We start from the raw sequence: 25,824 nt of genomic DNA, 5'->3' as shown, positions 1-25,824 counted from the left end.
GACTGAAATAAAGATCAGATAATACATTTACCCTTTCTTCTGCTTTAAAGGATCTATCTTTAATTTTTCTTCACATATAGGACCATTTCCATATTTTCGGGTTATATTTTGCAAGGTACCATAAATGCCCCTAATTTAGTTATGCCTGTAACTGTTTTGGAAGCAGATAACGGTAATAATGGGCACCTATTATTGTAGTTCGGATGTACCATCTTCTTGGGTGCACTGTGATCTCATTTTCTATTTAGATAAATCTAAAAGCGGCTAATTTATCTTCGTGGGCCCGCAAGTAAAGGCACACATCTTCAAGCCAAAGTAAGCGCAATAGCACAATGAAATGTTTAGAGCTTATCTTTTTCATTTTCACGGTACGACTGTTCTTTGTGATTCATTAATATCTGATACAGGATAGAACAGGAAAAGGATTGTGGTGCTGCAGACAGTTTTCTTGGCTTCAGTGTCTCTGTTTCACCCTGAATATTTTCCACAAAATTTAAAGGTGCTGTTATGCTTGTCCTGTTGGGACCACATGCATTTTACTAAATGTTTTAAGAGGAGAGGGCAAACCATGGAAGCCTTGCTGCAGTTTATCAACCCAGCTAACAGGGAACTTTGGCTAATGTTTTGGCAAGGTTATTCCAGTAACATTAATACAACATTTGTTCAAAATAATCTGATCTTTAGTAATGTTTTCAAAATGTTAGCAAACGAAAACATTATTTATACATTGTACACGGAATGTTTTTTAGATATTCATCTAAACTTATTTAAATATGACTAATTCTTTCAGAATGTTCAGAGAACATTCAAAGGCAATGTTCCCATAAAATTCATGATTTTTGTTTTTTGACAGTTGTGATAGTTGCTCTGCCACATTCTGACTAGCTGTGCTACAAGACCTTGTGCAGTCTGGGAAGGCCATCAATTAAATATAAGCACTCTCATATATTTTTAACAAGAGTGTTTAAAATAAGTTCTGTATGACCCAGCTCACAAAAAAAAAACAAGAAAAAAAAAAAAACAAGTGTGCACTTTAGATGCCCATCTAGCACTCCAGAGAGATGAAGCACTCAGGACTGAAGGAGCACACAACAGAGATCTGCTAGCTGTGCTACAAGACCTTGTGCAGTCTGGGAAGGCCATCAATTAAATATAAGCACTCTCATATATTTTTAACAAGAGTGTTTAAAATAAGTTCTGTATGACCCAGCTCACAAAAAAAAAAAACAAGAAAAAAAAAAAAACAAGTGTGCACTTTAGATGCCCATCTAGCACTCCAGAGAGATGAAGCACTCAGGACTGAAGGAGCACACAACAGAGATCTGTGGAAACTGATGGAAACAGAGGCTCAAGATAGTCCTCTAGTGGCTGATGCCCAAAACACAAGCAATAGTGCTTTTCTACACTGGTGTCATGAAAGCATGATTATGTCATGATAGTGATGGTTTCCATGCATTCCGATCCACGATTTACTTTAGGATATTTGAACTTATTGGTGTTTATGCTACTTATATTGCTGCTAGATGCACACCCTAGGAATCATTAAATGGGTTGTACTTAAGAATTATAGCTTGGGTTCCCAGTCATAATTTGAAAATGCATATGACAAGACCTATTATTCAGTAATTTGATCAGTCTTACAAGCTTTCACAAGTTAGTTGGCTTAATAATGAATAGCAATCCTCAGACACAATCTTAAGGCTTATGAGCCCAAGATGTTTCTACACCTACATAGACATATACAACACTTTAACATCCTAGAAAGTTATGAAAGGCCTTTTGAGGGGCACAAAACAGGACAATGTCACTGCAATTGATGCCTGCACAGGAATGAACTACATTTTAAAATATATTAAAATCGAAACAGCTATTTAAATTTTTTTCACAATATCCTGTTTTTACTGTATTTTTGATCAAATAAATGCAGCCTTGGAGGGCAATTCACTGTCAGTCAGTGATTTAAATCACACACTTTAGCCTGGCATGCCTGTTAAGCATCTCAGGGTTGTGGGTTTTATACCATTTCCTTACAGTAACACCAGCATATAGCAGATAAAATAAATGCTTTATGATGCATCTGAGAAAAAAAAAAAAAAAGAATCTGATGGCAGTATACAGTCATTCCAATTTACTTAATTATATATCTATTACAATTCTGTATAATAGTGTACAGTACTGACTTCTCGAAGCCTCAGATAGATGCTTTATGACACATACGAGGACAAATATTTAAAAAAAAAAAGGAGAGAACCAGCAGTTTCTTTCTTCAAGTACTCAACAGGCCATTCCAATAATAGAAATATACAGTGAAAATTATTTAGAATCATGCTATAACTACTTGATTCCCAAAGATCAATGACCCTACTCCCAATATCATAATGAACAGTCTGTCATTTCACTGAGACCAAGCCTTTACACTCCCACTTGTAAAACTATGATTTACAGCTGCAACAAAAAAGGATTGTGGAAAAGCTTATGCATATTTTCAGTGGAAATGCCAGTTTTACAAAATAATTGGAAATTAAGGTTAAGGAAATGAAATAACAGCCCATGATGACATTGTATCCAAAGTCCTTTTGCAGTCTTTTAAAACGAGGATTAAGAGGTCCCTTCATTGCGGAGGCTCGACAGTGCAAGTTTCCTCCAGCATATTTATAAGGCTCCAGCTCAGCCCTGGCCCATATCTTTATCAGTGGTTTTGTTGTGGTTTGGTCGATTGTTTAGTGCAAGCTGAATTGCCCAGATGCTCAGAGGCCTCATATAAGCGAGAGAGCGGTAAATGCCTTTCTCACAGTATGCTTCAGGAGTCTGAAAGGCCATTCCCATTCGTTCCCATACAGCACGGTAACAGCCTTCCGCAGTGTGCATTCCCTCTTCTATCATGCCCTGGGAAAAAAAGACAGTGGGATGTATTAGGTGTTAATTAATAGAGTAATTTCATCTGGAACCTGGTGATATGATCTGAGGTTTGATTACCTCATGTATCATTGTAGCTGCTAATCCGTACACTACTCCCACCCACACCTCATCTGATTGGACACTGGAATGGTCAGGCACACCCTCTGGCCTCATCCCATTCACCGCACCCATCTGCCCGCCTGCAAAGCTCATAACGTTGAGGTCGAACACAGACTTCAATGCGCTACAGATTTTCTCCTTGGGAAAAGCCTGCATAGAGAAATGAATGAAGAAAAAAATCCATGTTAGTTTCCATCCAGGATAGTCTACTCTTCCTCCCTCTGGAGTGCGAGTCACCCATATGTAAAGCAATGTAATAAAATGTTTTTTTATTTGTAACACTTTACAGTAATGTTTCATTCACTACCATTAGGTATCATGAACTAACAATGAACTATATTTCTATAGCAATTCACATTAATTTCAATTTACATTTTTAAACATTTTTTGAAAGAAATTGATAATTTTATACAGCAAGTATGCATTAAATTGGTTAAAATGACAGTAAAAACATTTATGTTACAAAAGACTGTTGTTCTTCAAACTATCTACTCATCAAATAATCCTGAAACTGAAGAGCTGTATCTCTTCATCACACTTCATTAAGCAGCACAACCATTTCCAACTGTGATGATAATAATAATAATAATAATAAATGTTTCCTGAACACCAAATCAGCATATTAGAATAATTTCTGAAAGGCCATGTAACATTGAAGACTGAAGTAATGGTTGCTGAAGATTGAGCTTTGCCATCACAGGAATAATAAGTTACATTTTAAAAATACAACCAAATGTTTATATTAAAACATGCTTGTAAAATGTTTTTAATACTGACTTGGTAGTCATCTTCCCCAAGTCCAGACGCCCTGAGAAACCACTGGCCTGCACACTGGTCCGACATTACACTGTTAGACAGGCTCTGTCCACTGCTGTCATAGTTGTAGTATTTGCCTATTAGAGAAGAAGAAAGATACTTCACAGGGTGAAAAATTAATGCATTAAATTGAATGTGTTTGTTGAATGTGGTTTTTGAAAACAATTGTTTTTCGGCACTGTGTATGCTTACACACCATTCCACAGGAGTTTGTCAAAGGCTGCTCTTCCTCTCTCCAAAATATCTCTGTAGCGTTGATAAACAGACTCGCATTTCAGCACACGTGCCATTTTACACATCATGCACACTGATGCCAGCCACAGGCCACCACAGTAAGCACTGGAAGACCAGAAACACAGGGATGCTGTTACTCAAGACATAACATAACTTATGTCATTATACAGGATTTTAATATACAAATTAAACATAAAAACATAAAAATGTAAAATAATAATAAAATTTATATTCTGATAAATTTGAATAGATATATATATATATATATATATATACGTATATATATATATATATTAGGGGTTGCACCGACTAATCAAATGCTCTGCCATGACGCTTTAAGCTTCACGTCGACTAGTCGCTTATCCTATAGAGGGCGCAACAGGATAAGAAATCTTTGAAGGACTTACACATTTACGCTCCGTTTCCAAACAGATAAAATGACAAATAAATGCATACTCTGAAAGCGCTCCACAAGACATGCGAGATTATATTACTGGATGCTCGAAAATTGAACGGGAGAATGCACATTTTAAACAGCTTATTGTACAGGTAAATTAATCGCCGTTCTAATCTAATGCACTGCTGCACTGTAAAAGCACACACATTACAGACAGTAGCTCGTACATCACACACAGAATCATTCAGCGCAGAAATGTATTGTCAACACTGTTCTGTGATTTCTCAATAAAATAGCTTTGAAACTGAAAAGTTCAAGCATATATTTCTTAACTAAATCCCACAGCTTCACTACTAGTAGAGAGACGCTGCCAGGTAGAATTAATTCAGACATGCAATCGCTCTCACTAATGCATTCATATGAATGTAATCTTTACTGTGCTACTTTATCTGTATCTGATTTAGAATGAGCAGAAACCTGTGAGAAACATAAGGACTCAAAGACAGAAGAACTGCAGCACTGTGTCATATGCCATAGCTGTGCACAAGGTGTTTATCACAGCCCTAGACTTATTTGTTCATTAATGATGTCATCAGCGACTAGTCGACTTCAACTCGACTTTCATCACATAAAAGTCGACTTTAAAAAAATCATAAGTCATTCAACCCCTAATATATATATATACATATATATATATACACACACACAGGTATATATATATATATGTATATATATATATATATATTTAATTTTCTGAAAAATTTAATAAAATAAAATCTGAGTGCCAACCTGGGTCCTGTCACCTTCCATCCATCATAAGTCTGGTCTGCATAGCCAGAATTTTCTATCAGCCCATCACCATCCTTATCAAATTTCAACTCCACTTCCATAACTGTCTAAATAAGCCAGAACATTAAATATTTGAGTAATGTGTCTTAAAACACTTGGAACTTGACAAGTGCCTTCACATTTGCATATACAGGGGATATAATTTTACACAAAATACTAAAATACAACACAGAAAATCTCACCTGGCATATGGGCCACATGTCCTTCAGATACTGCTCATCCTGTGTCAGGTAATAGTCTCGGTACACCTGCAGCACAAACTTCAAGTTCAGATCCTTCCAGTCAGCTGTATCATGGATCATGTATGCATTGGCACGAACCCATGGCTCATCATCTGTTTGAAATCAAAGAGTAGGTTTTACTGACATATTAACAGAATGAGGTGAATCAGTTAAAAAAAGAGATATGGTCGCAACAATTTAACCATTCAAATGTGCTTCTCATAATTTAACATTATGCTAAAATCTAATTTTCTTCCACAAGAAAATATATGGGGTTCAAGATGATGACAATTTCCATTTTAGGTGAACTCTCTTTCTATATTTGGAACATGTGGCATGCGTCATGGTATCCTATTATGCACAACTTACCAGGGTCTCCAATGTCGTGAGGTACAACGCCCCGGGTCTTGACTGGTGAGTATCGGCCATTCATTAGATTTAACCTCTCTGTAGGGTCATGCTGAACCACACTACCAGCTGAATATAAGAGAGAGAGAGAGAAAAAAAGAGAGAATAATTAAACAAACAGAGAATGCAAAACAGTATGAGAAAGTATCAGCAAATTAATTTAAAACAAAATATAAAAAATAAATTAATAGTTATCAATTTAAATACTGTCTTTAATGTTCAATTGGAAGCTTAGCTCACCAATATCATACTGCACACTCAGAGCCAGCTTGGGCCAGAGCATGATGAGAGCGAATGAAGCATAGAAGTGCACGTCATACGTGTTATACATCCTGTACTCTTGACCTGGAGTGAGAGACACAATTTATTTATCACCCGGGATTAAACTTTAATGAACAGTTAGAGTATAATGAAATGAGATCTAAAGTGTAATTTTAACCTTAAACTAAAACTCTTAAAATTCATTTTCAGTGAAATAAAACTAAAATGACATAAAATACAAATATTAGAAGAAAAGTGTAAAATTTAAAAATTTTAAATGTTGCCTTGGCAACTAACAGAAATAAACGTCTTTTAGTTTATTTATTAAAATTACTCAAAGTAATATCAAATAAATTAAAACTTTATAGAAATGTAGAAAAACAAAAACTAATAAAAATCACATAACAAAATTACTAAAACAGAAACTAAAATTAAAAAATAAAAGCTAATTCCAAACATTAATGAACACTATAATAGTATATAAATACTACTAAATTAGCATTTACTCTCAGTAATGCTCAGTTATAAAACTGAAATTAAATAAAATATAAATATTAGAAGAAAAAAAAAATTAGAATATGTTGCCTTGGTAACTAACAGAAATAAACTACTTTTAGTTTAAGTATTAAAATTACAAAGTGATATAAAATAAAATAAAACTTTAAAGAAATAAAAAAAAAGAATAAAAATGACAAAATTACTAAAACAAACTAAAATTAAAACTGAAAATACAAGCTGTAAATAAAAGCTCATTCAAAACATTAATGAACACTATAATAGTATATAAATATAATTTTTCGGCATGTATTTTTCGACATGGTGTGTTTATTAATTATATACCCAAATCAAATGTTATAAACCTTTTCTAAATAAATCCTAAACTTAGTCTACATGTTAAGTTAATGTTGAATGTTACCCTCTAGGTAAGCGAATCGGCCATACTCCTTGACAACGTCAGGCTGGGCCGGAAGCCCTCCATCCTCAGGACGAAGCCCACCGCTGATGTCAGCGTCCTCTGGAAGCTCCACCCACACAGTTCCACCATCCACAACGAAGTACAGCTCATTAAACAGAGCGGACTTATACCAAGCCGGAAGAGACCTAGAACAACACAGTGTTTAAGTCTACCGGTAGTGAAACATACACACAATGGATGCTGAAATAAATTAAGTGAACATTTATTTCACACAATAATAATAATATAAAAACAACAAAACAGAAAATGTGGTTTGTCCAATGACAAAGCTGTCAGTAAATAAATAAAAAAATGACACAACAAAGAAATTTGCCAAGCTGGCAGTGGATATCACCTATACTCCTATTCTCAAAATGGCCAAATACCAACAGATTAATCAGCCGAGCAACTGAAAAGAATAGCTGCCTTATGTTGAAACAATAGGTGGACACCTAGAATTAGTATGTTGCATGTGACTGGGCCAATACCACTCAAAACACACACAATTAATTCTGTATTTTAGTGTCTATGCACATAATGGATAAATCCATGATGACTCCTGTTCATTTAAATAAGTAGTCGAATCAATTTACAGGAAGGATGACTGCTTGCTTACACAGTCTTTTGGATGAATAACTATGGAGATAGAATTATTACATAAGGAACATAATTCCAAATAAATAGATTATTACAAATACATGTAAAGAGATTAACAAAAATTAAACACTGACAAATAAATAGAATAAGATACACAAATAAATCTTAGAGATTCACAAACATGAATTAAATTCACAAATAAATCAAATGAGATTTGCAAATAAAAAACATTCACAAATATCTTTTTATGTCACAAACACAACTTTGCCTGGCATTCATTTGTGAATCGCGTCCTGTGCATTTGTAGATTGCTGCACGCATTTGTGGATCACTCCCCGTACATCTGTGAATGACTTTCTGTGCATTTGTGGATCGCTGTGTGCATTTGTGGATTTTGACACATTTCTAGCGTCAAGACGCTGACAATCCACAAATGCATGGACTCCACCCACCGTCTACTCAAGCCAATCAGATAGCAGCCACACTTCACTGACCAATCGTAGCATGTTCTCGTTATAACCAATCAATCTCCATAAATAACAGTCACACAAATCAGCCACAGACAACTTAATTAACCTATAGGACAGGCTGTTGTGCCCTCAAGCTTGATATTTTTCAAGGAGAAAATGACTTTTTTTTTTTTACCCGTCCTGTAGAATCGGCCTCTGCCACTCATCAATGCTCTCCTCCCATTTACTGTAGTGTGTGAGTGCATAGTGAGACAGAGACGGGGCAGCATCTCCTTTGGTGCCATAATAACGTGTGTATCTCCTGAAACAAACACCACACAAACAATGTTATTATTTCATAGCATCAAAGGGTATTAATTCATCATTTCAAATGCAATTATATAGTCCATAAACAAAACAAAGCATATTTCTAGGACCATTAAGATCTTCATATAACAATTATGCACATTTCCCCCAATTCCCATTAATGTAATGCAGTAAAGTCTCGTTCTCATTAACGTAACGCAAACTAAAATAATGAAATTTTTTAATTAGTAGTATTTATGCATCACTGTCTCCTGGATTCTCTGAGATTAAACAAATGAGCATTGCTGCTCTAATATGAATATGTAAGAGCCACAAACTGTAGCCTTTTAAGATTGTCCTCATGTGTGCTGAACTTTATGACGGTTGATGAATCCCTTCCTTTCACATGGAGCTTGTAAAGAGTACTTTTTATTTATCACAGCCACACCACCTCCTTTAAAAAAATCTTATGAAATTGCATGAAAGCACTGTTTCCTATTGAAACAGGAAGTATGGCAAGGCATATCAAATTGTTTGTCTCTTTTTAAGCCCTTAGTTATTTCAAAATTAAATTTTTTCTCAGATATCAAAACAACTGTAAATCAATAATGAATGCATCTGTTAACAGTCATTTTTATCAGCATTTGGGACTATAAAAAGGACATACACTACCGTTCAAAAGCTTGGAGTCAAAAAAATGATGTTCATATTTTTGAATGAAGTCACTTATGCTGCATTTGAAACGGTAATATAGTGAAATATTATTACAATTTAACATTTTACAATTTTATGTTTTAATATATTTTACAATGTAATTCATTCCTGTGATGGCAAAGCTGAATTTTCAGCAGCCATTACTCCAGTCTTCAGTATCACATGATCCTTCATAAATCATTCTAATATGCTGATTCTATCATTGTTGAAAACAGTTGTGCTGCATGTTTTTGTAGAAACTTTGATACATTTTTCCATGATTCTTTGATGAACAGAAAGTCAGAAATAGAACAGCATTTATCAGAAATAGAATTTAATGCATCCTTGCTGAATAAATGTATTAATTTCTTTTAAAAAGAAAGGAAAGCACTTCTGAACAGTAGTGTATATAGATTAAAAGACACAAAAATGTTTTACACACATACTAAAGAAAACAAAGACGAGGGTAACCTGATCCATAATATGAACAAAGTGAATGAAAAAAGATTAGACAAAAGAACAAATAAAGACCCAGAGCATATTATGTGTCACCATAATTTGGAGATGTCATCATAGATAATAATTTTTTTAAATTGTTGAAATATTTATACATCATGGTCTAATTCATCTGGATTCATTGAACCGAGACAAATCTCCCCTGCACAACTTTTCATGCTGTTCGCATTAAAAAAATTAACAACTAATCACTTCTCTGAAAACAGGCCAAAATATTGATGATTCATGTTGCTCTACACAGATTTTTGTCCAATCAACTGCTCTCTAGAGTGAGAATGTCCCTCCCACTAACAACCAACCAGCAAGTATCAAATCATGAATCGTGACAGTGATGTATTTATAATCTCTATGAAATGAAGGGATTTTTCATTTGTCCTATTCTGCATATTCACATACCTGACATATATTCTCTCTCTGGAGCCAAATGTGATTTTAGGCATATCCCAGGCCAAACTGAACTCCACACTGTTGTGATTGTTAGCAGGCACCGAGCAGCTCACAGCCAGAGCTGCCGCCACTTCCTCCCCTTTCTGTGTGGGTGGGCTGGAGTCCTTAGGCGAGTCGAGTCGTCCATCAGTCATGAGGTCACTCCACAGAGCACTACAGGTTCCCTTCGGGCTAAATGCCATCTGGTGACTGATCTCTTGGCCAGACTAAAATAAAGTGAAACTTTAAATAAAGAGAGGAAGAACAACAGCTCCATCTCAAAACCTAGTGAGCTGTCCACCTAGACAGATTTTAAGGAATAATTAACTTTAAAAAAATTTATTCTGTCATCACTTAGCTACTCACCCTTATGTCATTCCAAACCTGTAAGACATTCTTTCTTCAGTGGAACATAAAAGTAGATTATCTGAAGAATGTTTTAACCATTTTTGTCCATAAAATTTAAGTCAGTTTCAAAACAACACTGAATTCATCAAGATATCTTTTCCACAGACAAAATAAATACATTTTGGATCTTTAATCAACAGTTTAAGCTGTCTTTAAAGTCTTTTTCTCAATAAAACATTTGAGAAGCACTTACATGCTTTACATGATATTAGCTGTTTCTTTCCATAGTTTATTGTGGGGAACCACAGCAGTCAGTCACCATAATGCTCTTATTTGCACAGAGAAACAGGAGCTCTCACAGTACAGCCGTGTGACGGTGAAACCTGTTTGGCTGAGTGGTTTTGTCAGTGCAGTGTGCACTCCTCCTGACAGAGGAGTTGTTTTCATGAATTTACTACAGGCAAAATCTGCTGCTTCAACATTTACATTACCTTTTCTCTTGCAGCTATGCACAGAGTGTAAGGGTTGACAGGCGTCTGGTGATGTAGTAACACCCCAGACACAGATTCTCCGTCTTTTTCAAGGTGAAATGGTTCATTCCAGTGGCCCCCACTCTTATCGTCTTTATGGCCCGACCCATTAACCATCGTGAACATGATGGAAACATCAAGTGCATAATCATTCTTATTCTCAATGTCCCACACAAACACAGCCACTGGAAGACTGGAGTCCTGAAAAAATTGAAAAAGATTAGTTTGGTGGATTAAAAATATACATACAGGTAACACTACTGTTCAAAAGTGGTGAGATTTTGTTAAGGAGATTTTTTAAAGGAGTCTCTTAAGCTCACCAAGATTGATACAGTAAAAACAGTAATATTTTGAAATATTGTTACAATTTTAAATAACTTATCACAGCTTTAATATATTTTAAAATGCAATTTATTCATGTGATGGCAAAGTCAGCTTGTCACCTTGTAGTCATGAGGAATGACAGGTGACACCTGCCTACAGGTGAGAGTGACATTCTGGCCAGGCAGGTGGTAGACGGTCCAGGCTCGTGGGTACAGAGCATGGTAAAAGGCGTATTCACCACAATAACCCCAGTTCCAACCCTGAAGAGTCGGGGGTCGATCCATAGACAACACCTGCTGATAAACTGTCTGACCCCCCCTGCGCAGACACACTGTAAACTAGGAGATAGAGGGGGTTAAAACAGACTTAAACTAGGTGGAGGAGAGATCTGAACACCTACATCTATAACAACACACACTTGCCCGTAACGGTGTTATACATACCAACACACTAACTGAGTTACTAATTTGTCAACGTGAGTCACAAAGATACTAAACACTACCGGTCAAATGTTTGGGGTTGGTAAGATTTTCTAAATGGTCTCACAAAGGCTGCATTTATTTGATTAAAAATAGTACAGTAAAAACGGTAATATTGTGAACTATTACTACAATTTAAACAAGTGTTTTGTATTTTAATATATTTATAAAATGTAATTTATTCCTGTAATGGCAAAGCCAGAAATCATTCTAATATGCTGATTTGGTGCTCAAAAACATTATTATTAATATTGAAAACAGTTGTACTGCTTAATATTTTGGTGGATATCGTGATACATATTTATATTATTTAATTAGATTAGATAATTTTAGATTATTTGTTGAATAGAAAGTTCAAAAGAATTTAATGTGACCTTGCTAAATAAAAGTAATAATTTATTTAAGAAAACAAATCTTGCTGACCCAAACTTTTTGACCAGTAGTATGGCTTTTTTAAAGGTATTTTATTGGATCACACCAGTTCTTTACCTGGTTAGCAATAACGGTTTTGTAGTGGTACATTCCAGGATTTAGTTGCCACCGGCAGAAATCGCCCCTCCATCCACGTGTGATACTGCCTCCACCAATGCCACCAAGAGGAGCACCTGCACAAAATGTGTCCTCTGTCACACTGGGTCATTTTAAGAGTTCTGTTGTTGCTTTGATGTTTCTGTTTGTCTTTGCACTTACCATAAATCTGTCTTAGTGGTAAAGCCCGAAACATATCAATAAAAGGAGCCTTCTTCTCAACCTGGGTCTTTCTGTACCACCATCTCAGATACCTGCTCAGACAAAGCAAGGAGGAATTAACTAAACTGACCTTTTTCTCGGTCATACACAGATATAGTCACGAACTGGTACTGATGAACAGTGAAGATGAGTAACTGAGAGTTGTGCTCAATATACTGGCATGTATATGCAAAAATCACACTTTGACTTCTTAAAAAGGTATTTATAGCTTCACAACAACATTAGTTCTAATAATGAACCTCTCTTTCACATATACTGTACATACATTTCCCTTTAGTCACTCTCAAACCACTCCATCCAACTCATTATTTTCTGTCTCACTCATTCTCCTCGCTATAATGCACACACAGCTGTTTTCAGTCTTGTTGCACTCAGCACAAGAGCGCCTAGAAACAGAGACTGATTCACACAAACACAAAAGGGCAGATGGCATTATCCCTTTTGTGTTTGTGTCAAAAAATCCCTTTTTGTACTGATCATGTTTTACCCAATCAAAATCTCCAGCACAACAGAAGGAATAATATATTAACTTCTATCACACATCTGTCTGAAAAGTGCATCTTTGATCTCTCCCAACTTGCTGATTGATTGATTATTTTATTTATATATTTATTATTAGTTCTTTCATTTATGTTTTATTTATGACCTGGATTTTTTTCCTGACATGTTGTTATGGTTTGATCACTTGACAAGTGGTTTACTTTGTATTAATTGTTTTATTAATTTTCCTTTATTACAAAAATATTATATAATTTTTTCACATTAAAAAAAGTCCAACGTTCACCTACTATGGAGGGTTTCAACGCATGACTGCATATAGATGCTAGTCATGGTTCTATGCTGTATGTATGCTAGTGAGTAATCAGTCAAGTGTGGTGAAGGTTGAGCAACATGAATACAGTATTCACATACACACCAGAGGACTGATTGTGTAAATGGGAACGTACAATAAAGATTTATAAAACTCATGACAGTTGTGTCAACCATTAATGTAAAATATTGACTGATATCGACACTGATTAACCAGCCTCAGCGGATAAATTCCATGCAGCTGTAGTGTTATGTTGGAGATAAATTAATAGTTAATACATAATTACAACAACAATGTCCAGAATTTAAACCCAGGCCAACAGCCATCAAGCTGTTTATATATTATAGCAGGAACATCCAAAGCTCCATACAAAGGAAGAAAGTGCACTGAAATGTATTAGTTATTGTGTAACAGTCTAACTAGTTAGAGAGGAAAAACAGCCCCACCTGATCCAGGTAAATACACTTGCTACACAAGCCTGCAACGTGCCTGCAGGTAAACCATAAATGATCTATGTGCTCAGATTTCTGGTTTAACTAGTATGTGAGATGCTGTAAACACAATGAGCTGTCCTTTTTTATGAAGATGTTATCAGTAACCATGAAACGCTGGTTGACTAAATGATGCTGCTAAGAACCAAGTGGAGAAGGGTTTAGCAGAAGAAGGGAATGAAGACATGTCCGTCTGAGGTCAAAATATAACCACTGAACAATATTTCCTGTTCTCGTTTCAACCAAACATTGGTAAAGAGCAAAACACCACTAAGATGTGCAAAATGGTCTATTTCGGCAGCTTTTGATGTGAACAAATTCTATTCTTTAGTAACTGCGTTTGCTGTAGATGACGTGAGGACTAATAAATGAATGACCAAGTGAATCTGGGGCTCTTCTATTGAAATATGATTTGTTAAACATACCTGACCCCTAAAGAAACATGCTCGATCATGTTGGACAATGAGACATCTCTGGCTTGAAATGGTTTCCGCTTCTCTTTGAACTCGTGTGCCAGACATATCCGCCAGCCATCCTTGGGGACACCAAATCCTGTTTCTGTAGACACATACCGACTCATCAGCTCAGCCAGAGACGTGCTGTCATTTAAATCCATAGTAGAGCTGTTGGATCACCAGTCCAAACCAAAACTGTAAAAATCGGCTCCCTAAATCCTCTGAAAAAAGACAAAATAGAAAAAGAAAGTGTTAATGCATATACGATATTTCCTTTGTTTTAAGGCTAAATCAACAGATCACCTTAATGACACATGCTTTGCAAAATTACATCTTGCCTACTGTGTTGTGAAAGTAAGAGTTGAGATCACATGTCTGATCTGCATGCATGGGCAGGTAATCTACATACGAACGCAAAGTTCACCTGTCACCAGGGTGATGGAGCTGCAGAGTTCAGTTGCCAGAAACAACCACAGGCTGGAGATGTAGCCTGATCCTTTTCCTTTTAATTAAATAACAAGAGCTTGCCCTTTCCTTCATTTCACCCCTGGTCCAGGCAAATCTAACCTATACTTTTTCTGTATGGTAGAATTAATTTGGCCAAACAAATAAGATATCTGTACATCCCCAGCCTATCCCACATCAAGACATTTTTGACTGCTCACTCATACCCTTATTTATCTAACACTCATACTCAGTCTACATTTCAATTTGCACATAATATACCTGTACATACAACTGTCTATTGTTATATACCTGTACATACAATTGTCGATTTGTATATTTTTATTCCTTAGTTACTTGTTCTATTTTTCTATTTTTTATTATCTGTGTTTTTGTTCTGTCACTGTCATTCTGTTACACTGTGGAGCTTCTGTCATGAAAACAAATTCCTCGTATGTGTAAACATACCTGGCAATAAAAACTCATTCTGATTCTGATTCTGAAATAAAACAACAGAATAATAATAATAAAAATTGAATTTCAAAGATTGAAATTAACAACAACAAAAATATATTTGCTGTCGAATACTAAATCCATGATTTCCTCCTTATTTTGTAACCCTGTTAGATGTAACCCTGTTCTGTTTCCAATCCATTTGTTTTCATATAATATTTTATTTACAAATTTAAATATAATTTTTTATGCATAAATTACACAAATTATGGTTTTAAACTTTATTTAGACATGTCCCAAACACTGATCAGTGCTGCAAAAGATGTAAACTCACATACAGCTCATTACTAAATAGCAATAATTCTATAGAAATTAATAAGCTTGAAAGACGTGATGCAATAATGTCCAATATGCATTTACACCCTTTCTCATCGCCACACTCTAAACGTCTGGCTACTTATGTCATTGCTTATGTCTATGCATCCACGCAGTCCATCAGAGGAGTGTCAATCTCTCTTACCCTTGCCTCCACCCTGGGGTCTGTGTCAGCGGCGAGAGATGCACTCGTTTTGACGCTCTACAGCATGACTGTCAGCAGAGCCATCCGGTGTCCCTGTGCGCGCTGATCCACCTTGTTGCGAAATTTTTTCAAAGTGAACAGCAAAAGCTAAGTTTTAGAGACGAAAAGCATGTATACAGCATTTATATGTTTCCTTAAGTAAAGAACGCATCTTCTTATGCAGAACAGCACATCGCAATCTCTTAAAGATGAACTAGTCGAAGTCAGAGATCAATTCCCCACTGCTGGAGCAGTACTACAGGAGGGCCTTCTGTTGGCTTATACCAATGAGCTCACTCTCGGGGAAGTACCGAACACAATTGTGTCTTCATTTCAGTATTTTCCAAAGAAACACAAACCTTTTTCTGTATCTGTTTTCTCTTATAAGTCACCTCTTGGCTATTTAAACTATTAAACGTTACACTTTCCTTAACTATTTTCTTCAGAGGAAACCGTACCACCCCCGTTGTGATTTTGGATGGGACTTTTACGTCACATTTGCATCGGCGCTGCACAACCGATCGGCGCATGACATCAAAGTACCGCGAGAGTGATTGGAGAGCAGACGACTCTTTAAGCTTTTGAATCGCTCTCGCGGTACTTTGAAGTACGCCGATCGGTCTGCGCAGCGCCGACGCTTCTCGAACAAGCCTACTCGTTTAATCGAATCGGTTCTTTTGAGCAGTTCATGTTAAAGAACTGTTTCAAAAGTGATTCAGTAAGTCGTAATTGTTGCTTACCTGGTATATTACGTGCTTTAGTCTAAACTTTCAAGTAAAGCCATATGTTAAACACATATCACTGTTTATTATGCTATTAAATTTTATTATTAAAATTAAAAAAAAGATTTGTTTGTCAGTGGTTTTGTGAAAAATATTATTTTCTGCCAAGAACTATACATACATTTAAGTATCTCTTAATGTAAATGCAAATTAGGTTATCTAAACTTGCTTTTGGAATTATAATTCTCGGTCTGTTTATTCATGAAGTTTTTATTATCAGCTTCTGAGCTCTCAGTCGTTTGGACTAGGCGAACAAATCGTTCAAACAGTGAACATCTTGAATTGAACTGATTCACTGAAACGAGTTGACTCATAAGATTGATTCGTTCACAAATTGGACATCGCTATACCGGGGTTAGGAAAAAGAGATGACATCTTATACTTTCCCATGATATGTTTTATTGAGTAAATCAAAATAATATGCATGACGAAGATTTTTCTCAAGTCTAGTTCCATGTCATGACAGCGTTTGTTTTTGTATTTATGAATGTAGCTTGAACAACGTTTGGAAAAACTCTGGGAAACCTTATAATCGCCAAGAATAGTCTCCGGTTGTTTTGTTTTGAAGTAACGTTAGCTGGAGCGTCGCCTGCTACGCTTTTCCTTTAAATTCTGTGGTCAGGAATACGAAGTATAAAAAAATCGACGGGAAGAAATAAAATAAACAACTTCGAGGTAGTGTAAAGGGAACAAATAAAAGAACGTTAGGACTTCCTGCTAATATACTAAACATTTGTCGTTGTCAAGCTGCACGATGCCAGCTCAACGTAGATAATAGTGCTCTGTAGCTACTGTTCAACTTCGCACATATTTTCCTGTTAGAGGCAGATTAATTAGGAGAGGATAGTTTCAATACATGTGCCACTGCTTAAAAGAATAAGAATATGTTCAAATATAAATCTCTCAAAACTAAGATATTATATACAGTGCATGACCTACTCTCTACCCTGCTAAAAACATCTTAAATCAGTTTACGCTGGTTTTAGATGGTCTCCTAGTTTGGAAATCCCCTCTAAAGCCAGCAAACCTACTTGTGCAGGCTGGGAGGCCAGAAAACCATCTTGGGCTGGTCCTAATATATATATTATATATTAGAACTGGTTCTAATATATATATATATATATATATATATATATAAATCAACATTAATTAAGTGCCGTATATATGTAACCTTTCTGTTTTTCACAGATGATTGAGGTGGTGGCATCAATGGCACGAGGGCCTGTGTTTTTGGCCGGGGAAGTTTTAGAGTGTCTTATAACCTTTACAAACCCTATGTCACATCTGTCTACATCTGCCAGCAGGTAAAGAACACTGTATTCAGCGTTTAAACAAATTGACAGGGTTCTTTTTTTACCTCTACTGTACATGTGCGTGTATACACACACACACACACACACACATATATATATATGTGTGTGTGTGCTGTCAGTCCTGATTGATTGAGTTTGTTCATCTTCCACAGTGAGATGTTGGCCTGGGCCAGTGCTCAGATCCACTGCCAGTTCCATGCAAGCGAGAGTCGCGTGGCTCTACCTGCTCAGGGCACCAAGCAGGACGTCCAAGCTGAGAGCGACACCGTATTGATACCAAGCAAAGGTGAAGCATAAGCAGCTTATCTCAGACTAGTTTTGCTTAACTTGTAATGTTAAAAGATGAAGTGAGCAGAATCAAGCTCAGTTTTTTTATAACATCCATATCTAAAATATTGGAATTAGACAATGGTTTGTATGTCAAGTCACCTTTGTTTATATATAGCACTTTATCCAACAGAGATTGTTTCAAAGCAGCTTCACAGTATTAAACAGGGGGGGGGAACAGAATCAATGATGCAAACTTCTTCAAATAAGACTCAAATCCAAATTCTGCTGTAAAGCACCTCTAACAAGTCAGTAGAATGATTGTTCTACTCCAGTCAGTTCAGTGCTGATGCAGAACACAACAACAGTGGGTACATTTTGAACAGAAATGATGGCAAATTTTGGCAGAAAATACTGCACTAATAGCAAATGTTCAGGTTGTAGAAACTGGAATTATTTGTATTGATGAGGATGCTGTGCTTGCAAAATACACAATAATGCAATATTCAAATAACCTTCTACATTAAAATATTTAAAACATAGTTAATTGGGGAAAATGCAAAGTTTAACAAGTTCCAAGTGAGAGTCAATGACATGAGTCAGAAACCCGATAAATTTCAGGCAAACGCTGATGATGGCTGACAAAGCACTTGAAGATCAAATAGTGTAATGATTTCAACTGGTCACAGACTTCCTGTTAACACTGTGTGCTGGAACTTGTCGACTTTTATAATCTCTCTATTTGTTCGGTGTTGAATTGTGCCTTTCTTATCACAGTATAAGCCAAATACTTTGAGTCTATCAGAAAGTGTGCTTGTGATAAGGATTAGACGGCAGGTACGGTTCATTTCAGCTTTGTTAATTTATCCAGCTCTCTGTAATCTCAGATTTATTAACAGGAAGCCTCTTAAATTTGGACCAGGGATTTAGAGATTTCATGATTTCTCTTTTTCTTCATTGATCCAGGTGAACGAGGGCAGTGTGTGCTGGACACGCCACCTAAGATCTTGTTCTGTGACCTTCGCTTGGATCCTGGAGAGAGCAAGACCTGTAAGAAGCTGAATATAAACCAGACACAGATTCACATATAACTTTCGGTCTAAATGACCCGTTACGTTTTCTTTGGATAAGTGCTTGTTTTGTTTACATTGTTTACGCTCTCACAACGTCATTAACAAGAAGTGAACCCCTTAATCAGTTCAGAAAAAAAGCTAATTCCTCATGTCCCAGATAATGTTGATATGCCACTGAAAACTGCTTCATGGCACAAAACCAACAGTCAGCTGGCCAAAGCTCAGCTGTTCAGTCATGTAATTGCACATTATGCTGGGCTAATGTCATTCTGAGCTACCGAAGACAGCCACACATGTAAAACCGATCTCTGCTAGATTTTTTTTCAACTGAGACTACCACTAAATAATGTTTTCCCTTTATTCAGATTCTTATAGTGAGGTTGTGCCCACTGATGGTCCGCCCAGTTTCCGGGGGCAGGCAGTGAAATACGTGTACAAGCTCACAATTGGCTGCCAGCGAGTCAACTCACCAATCAAGTTACTGCGAGTCCCTTTTAGAGTGCTAGTGCTTCATGGTAGGTTGCACAAATGGTTTGTATATGGTGTCCCTTTTAGCCTTGTCCATGCAAAGCAGAGGTGAATTTTCAGCAAGTTGCATTAGAGATGCATTAATCATTTTCCACACACTTTTTTATTTCTACACCTAAAGAAATGTGTAATCTTTTTGGAAATAATGTGAATACTTTGTGGTTAACACACATGATTAACCATGTGTGACAGATATGCCTGTGAATAGAGTGTGCCTCCACAGTGTAAGAAAATATTATTTTGCAGGCATGCCAGAGCCTCCGTTCCCCCAGGACGAGGAAGTGGCTCCCTCAAACCCTTTCCTGGAGGAGGAAGAAGGAAGCAGGAGAGATACAAGACTGCTAGAAAGAGCTCTGGACATGCTAATGATCACCACCTCACGTCGATGCCCATGTGCGTGAGTGAATGTGGGTGGGGGATTGTGGGAAGGCTTGTGTTTTTGAAAGAATGTATTTGTCATTCATCTATCTCTTATTATGTTGTGGTCCTCGGCTCAGATTTGAATTCTGTGTCAACTGTGAACATGCATTTCCTTCACAGATATGTTCAACATCACAAACATGCGGGGAAAGGTGGCTAAGTTCTGTATCTTTAAGACTGTGTACAGGCTCGGGGAAGATATTATTGGCACCTTCACATTCTCAGAAGGGGACATTCCATGTTTACAGGTATAGAATACATTACAGGTCAAAAGTTTGGGGTCAGTATGACTTTTTTACTCCAGTCTTCAGTGTCAGAATGATCCTTCAGAAATCATTCTGATATGCTGATTTGGTGCTCAAGAAACTTATTATTAATTAATTTTGAAAATAGTTGAAAGCAGAAAATAATAACACTGCTTATTATTTTTGTGAAAACCAATAAATCTTTTCAGAATTCTTTGATGAATATGAAGCTCAAAATAACAGCATTTATTTCAAATAAAATTCAAATAAATGTGAAATGCAAAAGTCTTTACTGTCACTTTTGATATCCTTGCTGAATAAAAGTATCAATAAAAAAAAAAACCTATTGACCCAAAACTTTTGAGGATGTAAATGTTTGAAGAAGCGCTCCAGGAATGTGTATGTGTATTTATATCTGCTCAGTATTCAGTAAGTCTACAAAGTGAGGAGGAGGTCCAAGAGCAGTACCAGAGACGTCCCGGCCAGGCTGTCAGTGTCACCGGTCATGGCCGACATCTAGAGTCCTGCTTGCACACAGCCTCCAGCCATTTCTCTCTCCCTGTACCCCTTAATGTCACACCAGGATTCACCACAGATATAGGTAACTCATAAAAAAGTTGCAAGTCGCATAATGCAGTTTTGGTTGACTTATTGGTCTATTTCTGCTTCAGCCTGAACCTGGAGTTTTGTAAATCTGTTATCAAACATATGTGAGTAAAGAAAATAAATGAGCACTGATAAGGCAACATTCTCATTCAGTGTTTTTATTCTCTTCCCCAGTGATGTTAAGATGGCGTCTGCATTTTGAGTTTGTCACAGCGCGGGAGCCAGTGGAGGCACCAGTGGTTCTGCAGAATCAGTCAGAGGTCACAGTATGGACTGGGGCAGAGCATGTGGATGTGGACACCTTCAGTTGGGACCTTCCAATCAAAGTGCTTCCCACAAATCCCACGCTGGCTTCATATGTTTCCCAGTTCACAGGGACAAACAGCATCAACATTTGAGTTGTGTTGGTGCAGGGAGATCATAAAACTAACAAGTTATTGTTGTTTTGAGATGTCTTGTTAGCAGTCTATATTTTATATTCAAAGGTAGCTTATATTTGGAGTTGTTTTATTGGTTTTTATCTTTTGCCGTGCAATGAGATGATAATTCTTTATTTAAGCTACTTTATATTTCAGCCTTGACCAACAGACTGCTTTACCTACTGTAATGTAAAGATTTCTGTATTTATTGCCTATATTTCATTCGTATGCTCCAAACTATAATGACAAATGGTTTCTATTGTATTTCAATTCTCTATTACAAGCTATTTTGTACCATTTCTCTATATGCAAACCATAACTGAATAAAACTGTTATTGAGTTATTTTCAGCTGGTGGTTTGTTGATTTTTTTTTCTTCTTCAGCGTTACTCAAACTGTTGTCCCACCTATATGAGTTGCAATATGTCCTGTATTTCTGCTGTAATTATGACAAAGCTGCTTGTATTAAAACTTGTTTTAATAACGGAAACTGAGTATTGATGGATTAATAAATATATAGGTTTATAATATGTTTATGATAGGTTTATAAACTTATAAATCACGATTGTTTTCCTGGAGTTTTAAGAACTGTATGTTCTTCAATAAAAACAATAATGGGGAAAAAGAAATATGGTTTCAGTTTCGTTTTGATTTTGTGTTTATTAGCATTTGAAATTGAGAGTTATTATCACTTATTAATTTGTAATAATCATTTGTTAATTTGAATACTTTTAAGTCATCCTGTGGCACTCTTGAAAGTTCGCTGAGGCCCATGAGAACCACTGTACGATTGTCATTTTTTTTTTATTAAAAGAAAAAGAGATACATTTTCTATACATATTTATTAGAGTAAACGTAAATATTAGACAAACAGCTATATATTACTAAGCTGATTATTTACAATAGTGGATAAAGGAAAAGCTTTGGCTATGCTGCTTAAATTTGCACCATAAACAAAATGTATCAAATCAAATATCATGAAGAGGTTGTTTTTTTTTTGCAACTATTTAATAGGGAATACACTTTTAATTTTGCTCTCAGAGCTTAAAATATCTTGGCTATTGAGGGAATGAACTGTAAAAGAGACAATAACGGGCCATACAGTGCTAATATTTAGTGTTATAGTGATGTGATAATAACATGGTAGAATAAGCATAAATGAACATACCCAAAGCACAACATGCCATACAACAGAACTTCTGATCTGTCTCTCACTCCAATACATTGTTCAAACACATGACTTAAAAGAATGCTTTCCTCCCCTACATTCTATACATGTCAAACCACTTCCAATCTTCCTTTAAACTGAACACTTAAATGGTAATGGTTATGTTTTGAGAATACAGTTGCTATAGGAGTTATATCCCATCTCACGTAATAGTGAGACAGATGTTAGCTGACAGGCTGGTGATTTGTGGTTTGAAGGCTTCCTGCATGCTAACCTTCTAGTTTCATGTTAAGTGCTCCATGTCTTGGATCAACATTGTTCTCTTCTCCAGGAATACAGGGCAGGCGAGGATCAGAGGTCATCACCAGTGTGGCCTGGCAGGTCAGAGATTCAACTCGAACTTCACACCAGGGAGGAAAGTCCACAGGCCGATGCACCCTGTAATTAAGCAATTAATTGAAATACAAATCGAAATGAACTACTTTACATGTAGCAACAAGTACAAAACAGCTGAAGAGTACACTCCTCAAAATAAAGGTCCCAAAAGGGGATTTTCACTACAATGCCATAGAAGAACCATTTTGTGAGAAGAACATAATAATCTAAAGAAGTTTTTTTTAACACTATAAAGAACCTTTGTGCAATGGAATGGTTCTATGGTTTCTTAAAGGTTCTTCATGGAACCATCTCTTACAATCAAAAACCTTTATTTTTAAGAGTGTACTTTTGACAGTGTACTTTTGATCAGACAGAAAAATCTCAAGTTTCTCAATCATTAGGTTCTTTTATTTATTATCCGATAGAGAAACGAATGCAAGATGTGACGGTTCTTACGTTTCGCAGCATCCCACTCCCATAGGGTGCAGGCAGGTGCACTGCACACAGCCCTGCTCCATCCAGCTCTCTCCCATAGAGTACTGCTTCCCATCATACTCACACAGAGCTGTGAAGAGAGACATCGAACACACTGAAGATCAATCTCCTCAAGTCTTGACAGTGCCTGATCCACAAGTGCACTCTAAATAAAACTCATTTAGTGTAAATATCATGATATGGGACACCTGGTCTCACCTTGGGAGTTGAAGTGGCACTGCATTGGTGCTGCTGAACAATTCATCAACAACAAAGAGGCCATGAAGATCATCATTGCGCCATGTCTCACCAAGGAATCCATCTGAGTTGTTTGATCGCCCTCTGAATCGTTCTCCACTCTTTTGCACCTTCATTTATACCCCTTGAGTTCATGGGATGGGTGTGAGGAGTGGTTTACCCCCTTTCTGAGGTGTGTTTCTGGGGTGGGGGCAGGCTAGTTAGGCTGATTGAGGGGGGTGTGCAGAGGAAAAAGCTGTGGCTTGGCACCACTTGGTTTTTCTCTCCGGTGATTACCATTCTCCGCTCCACTGGGCATGACCTTGAAAAACTATAGAAATTCTGACACATCCTGAGATGACTAAGAGAGGTGGGGAAGAGAGCTAGAGAGCAAGAGAGAGCAAAAAGTTGACGCGAGACAGCATGCAGAACAAATATGGATGATATGAGTTGCCAATTAAAGATAACAGCCCTACATTTTGAAAAATAAATAAATAAATAAAAATGAAAAAGGCGTAATTTTATCTAATTTGATGATGCTGAGTTCAGAAATATTAAACTTTCCATCATGTCCAGTTTTTTCCCCACAATATAAGAAATTTGTATATATATATATATATATATGAATTTATAAATATACACACACATACACACACACACACACACACACACACACACACAGAGTAGGCCTATGTATCAGCTTTAATCCAGCGATCAAAATAACAAAAGCCGTCAGTTTTAATGGTTTTAATTACAAAATGAAGTATTGAAAATGTATCATTTAACTTACAATATGCAAAGGAGTGGAAAATATGTTCAAAAACTCCATGTAATATCAAATAAGTTTACATAAACACAAGTTTATAAATAAATACTTTTTTCCCCACAAAATCTGTAATTTTCTGTAACTTTTTTGATGTAATAAAACACCCACAGGTGTAACAGAAAACATCTGGCACATGCTTGCATTTTCTTCTGTCACTGGCCATATACTTCTAATTTTGCACAAATTAATGTCAGAATTGTTCATTTATCACCTTCTGAATCATTAATATATGTGAAAATCGGCTAAGAACTGAACAAATAGTTGTAACCGGGTTCAAAGGAAGATATAGGAATCGTGTCTTTGTGGCAGGTTTTTGGTGATTAAGGGATAATACAAGACTTCTTCAACTTATAAATGGTTGTCAAAATCGAAAATGCTAAAATGCTCAAACAAAATGCCACTGAGCAAAACAGGCACTAATTTTGGAATCAGCACCCCAAAATTAGTTAGAAACAAGTGTTGGATTTTATTCAGTAAATATGATGCAGGGCGGTCATCCAGCTTTCATCTGGGTTTTGGTGGATGGGATTGATAAAGTAACTTTTAGTTTATTGTCAGATGTCACCTCAGATGCATGCTAAGGCTGGTCAACTGGTGGTCCTCAACATCACTAAATGTTACTAGGTGATCTTCAAACACACAATAGCAGGCATCCATCACAACTGTGGTCCTCAGGTTGCCATGACCCTGGTCTGCTCCTTTGGCCTGAGCTCATACTGATGATGTCATGGTCGTGGTGACCTCACGTAGGTCTGGTTCAGCTGAAGATGTTCATGAGCAGGAGAAAGCTCATAAAGGCAGAATTGGACTTTTATTGCACAACCGCTGCAGGTGTGTGTGTGTGTGTGTGTGTGTGTTTATGACCAGAGAAGATGAAGATGTAATATTCCTGAACTGCTTTTTTGTTGTTGAGGAAGGATCCTAGGTAGGTGTCAAGTGTGAGGGATTAGGCTTTGAGCGGATGCCGAGAAGGTAACGTTCTTTGAGCCAGAACCAAACATTACATACTCGTTCGCACATTAGCTCATCTCTCGTCATCTTTGCTATCAAGATGGAAATAATTGCGATAGAAGAAACAGCCGTTTTCCAAGGAGGCCCTGGGGTACCACAAAGTCTGTCTGTAGCATTCACGCCTGTGTCACCCCACAGTAGTCTGAAAGGTGTTGAAAGCTCCTCCCTGTGTACTGCATGTTGTACTACTGCTGTATTGCTCTGACAGCACCTCAGTTTGGACAAAGTGACTCACAGTCTCTCCTCTGCTCTGGTCGTGCATTCTGACCATGTTCCCCTCTGGTTGAA

The 25,824-nt window shown here is 36.7% G+C and overlaps 3 protein-coding genes across 5 annotated transcripts; 1 reads left to right on the top strand and 2 right to left on the bottom strand.

Annotated features, from left to right (window-relative positions):
- Window positions 1-1,912: 1,912 nt before the first annotated feature.
- LOC107588172 (non-lysosomal glucosylceramidase) lies at window positions 1,913-16,054 on the bottom strand. Its single transcript, XM_016276196.1, has 17 exons — window positions 15,752-16,054; window positions 14,305-14,555; window positions 12,518-12,609; window positions 12,317-12,432; window positions 11,468-11,686; window positions 10,986-11,225; window positions 10,117-10,373; window positions 8,402-8,527; window positions 7,121-7,305; window positions 6,184-6,288; window positions 5,905-6,012; window positions 5,497-5,648; window positions 5,255-5,361; window positions 4,031-4,173; window positions 3,796-3,911; window positions 2,977-3,168; window positions 1,913-2,886 (listed from the first exon to the last, which is right to left on the bottom strand). The coding sequence occupies exons 2-17, from the start codon at window positions 14,493-14,495 to the stop codon at window positions 2,668-2,670; spliced, it is 2,568 nt and encodes an 855-aa protein (XP_016131682.1). The 5' UTR covers window positions 14,496-14,555; window positions 15,752-16,054; the 3' UTR covers window positions 1,913-2,667.
- A 782-nt stretch (window positions 16,055-16,836) lies between these two features.
- Window positions 16,837-21,883, top strand: rgp1 (GP1 homolog, RAB6A GEF complex partner 1). Of its 3 annotated transcripts, none has more exons than XM_016276195.1 (9): window positions 16,837-16,926; window positions 17,761-17,876; window positions 18,038-18,171; window positions 19,119-19,202; window positions 19,591-19,740; window positions 20,000-20,146; window positions 20,294-20,421; window positions 20,842-21,019; window positions 21,199-21,883. In XM_016276195.1, the coding sequence occupies exons 2-9, from the start codon at window positions 17,761-17,763 to the stop codon at window positions 21,420-21,422; spliced, it is 1,161 nt and encodes a 386-aa protein (XP_016131681.1). In that variant the 5' UTR covers window positions 16,837-16,926; the 3' UTR covers window positions 21,423-21,883. The 3 variants fall into 3 exon arrangements, with proteins under 3 accessions (XP_016131681.1, XP_016131680.1, XP_016131679.1); XM_016276194.1 differs by having other exon boundaries at window positions 16,901-16,977; XM_016276193.1 differs by having other exon boundaries at window positions 16,901-17,247.
- Window positions 21,884-22,879: 996 nt separating this feature from the next.
- On the bottom strand, window positions 22,880-23,784 carry LOC107588207 (prostate-associated microseminoprotein-like). Its single transcript, XM_016276232.1, has 3 exons — window positions 23,670-23,784; window positions 23,445-23,553; window positions 22,880-23,048 (listed from the first exon to the last, which is right to left on the bottom strand). Exons 1-3 carry the CDS (start codon window positions 23,782-23,784, stop codon window positions 22,880-22,882), a joined length of 393 nt encoding a protein of 130 aa, XP_016131718.1.
- Window positions 23,785-25,824: the final 2,040 nt, after the last annotated feature.

Source organism: Sinocyclocheilus grahami, unplaced genomic scaffold (genome assembly GCF_001515645.1).
Source record: "Sinocyclocheilus grahami isolate Dianchi unplaced genomic scaffold, SAMN03320097.WGS_v1.1 scaffold99.1, whole genome shotgun sequence".
Taxonomy (NCBI): Eukaryota; Metazoa; Chordata; class Actinopteri; order Cypriniformes; family Cyprinidae; genus Sinocyclocheilus; species Sinocyclocheilus grahami.
This window is presented reverse-complemented; position numbering and strand designations above follow the sequence as displayed.